This window comes from Triticum dicoccoides, chromosome 5A (assembly GCF_002162155.2).
Source record: "Triticum dicoccoides isolate Atlit2015 ecotype Zavitan chromosome 5A, WEW_v2.0, whole genome shotgun sequence".
Classification (NCBI taxonomy): Eukaryota; Viridiplantae; Streptophyta; class Magnoliopsida; order Poales; family Poaceae; genus Triticum; species Triticum dicoccoides.
This window is the reverse complement of record NC_041388.1, coordinates 8,833,938-8,835,091: the sequence shown is the minus strand read 5'-3', so window position 1 is coordinate 8,835,091 and position 1,154 is coordinate 8,833,938. Positions and strand designations below refer to the sequence as shown.

General features: G+C 52.8%; 1 protein-coding gene across 1 annotated transcript in view; it reads right to left on the bottom strand.

The window, feature by feature from the left end:
* The window catches only part of LOC119299026, a 31,990-nt gene extending 31,860 nt beyond the window's left edge, over positions 1–130 (bottom strand). The window contains 1 exon segment of the mRNA XM_037576342.1: positions 81–130. Coding sequence (XP_037432239.1) covers positions 81–130 — 50 coding nt within the window.
* Between the last annotated feature and the right edge of the window lie 1,024 nt (positions 131–1,154).

Sequence of the window (1,154 nt, the reverse complement as noted above, 5' to 3'; positions counted from 1 at the left end):
TCTTTTGCTTGATTTCTACTTTTATATGGTACGGAGGCTTGAGAAAATATCTTGTGTAATCATATGACTACACAGCATACCTTGAAGCCTCCACTGAATGAAACACCTGCAACAAAATCAGTTGTGCCATGTCTATTTTCCCCGCTCCCCTCTCTCCCACGAACAGGCAATTAGTGAGAGGAAGTTTTCACGGTTTGCACTGGCAAGGCCACGGTTCTCTACCTTCTCCGTCCTTCGCTTTGACGACGAGGGGGGGGGGGGTGTCCTGGTTCTCTTCGGACCTGTAAATACTATTATGGGAGGTTGTTCTGCAGCGTCATTGGGGTGTTGAGAGTGATGCATAGGAGAATCTTTGGGATGGCGCGACTCTCTTGCAGTCCCCTAGCGACATATGAGCTCATGTAGACGGTTTCTACAAAAACCTCTTCTCATCCTCCCCTCGGGGTGGCCTTTCGCTTGCGCCTGACTACTGGACCGGCCCTCAGCAGGTCTCCCCTGTTGAAAATGCGGCCCTGACCACTCCGTTCACCGACGGCGAGGTCTGGGAGGGGGGAGGCCATTAGGGGCATGAACCCGGCTTCGGCTCCAGGCCCCGACGGTCTTTCCGATACAATTCTTTCAGACTTTCTGGAATGTGATCAAACTCGAGGTCATGGCCATCTTTGACGAGTTCTTTGTGGGATCCATTGACCTCGGCTGCCCCAATTTCGGGATCATCTCGCTCATCCCGAAAGTGCCTGGGGCGTCCGACATCCGGCAGTTTCATCCAATCACGGTGATAAACGTGATCTTCTGTATCCTGGCGAAAGGGTACCCCAATAGGGTGACCCTGCTTGCGAATCGCATCACCCACCCCAATCAATCGGCCTTCATCCAAGGACGCTATAACCTTGACGGGGTTCTCATCCTCCACGAAGCCCTCCATGAGATCCGCGCTAAACACCTCAAGGCAGTCTTCTTGAAGATTGATTTCCATAAGGCCTACGATATAGTCAGCTGGACTTTCCTTCGGGAGGTTTTGCTCTGAAAGGGCTTCGACAACCGTTGGGTCACCAGCGTGATGCAGATGGTCTCCTGTGGTCGCACTGCCGTTAACATCAATGGGGAGATTGGGCCCTACTTCCCCACTCTCTATGGGGTTAGACAAGGCGACC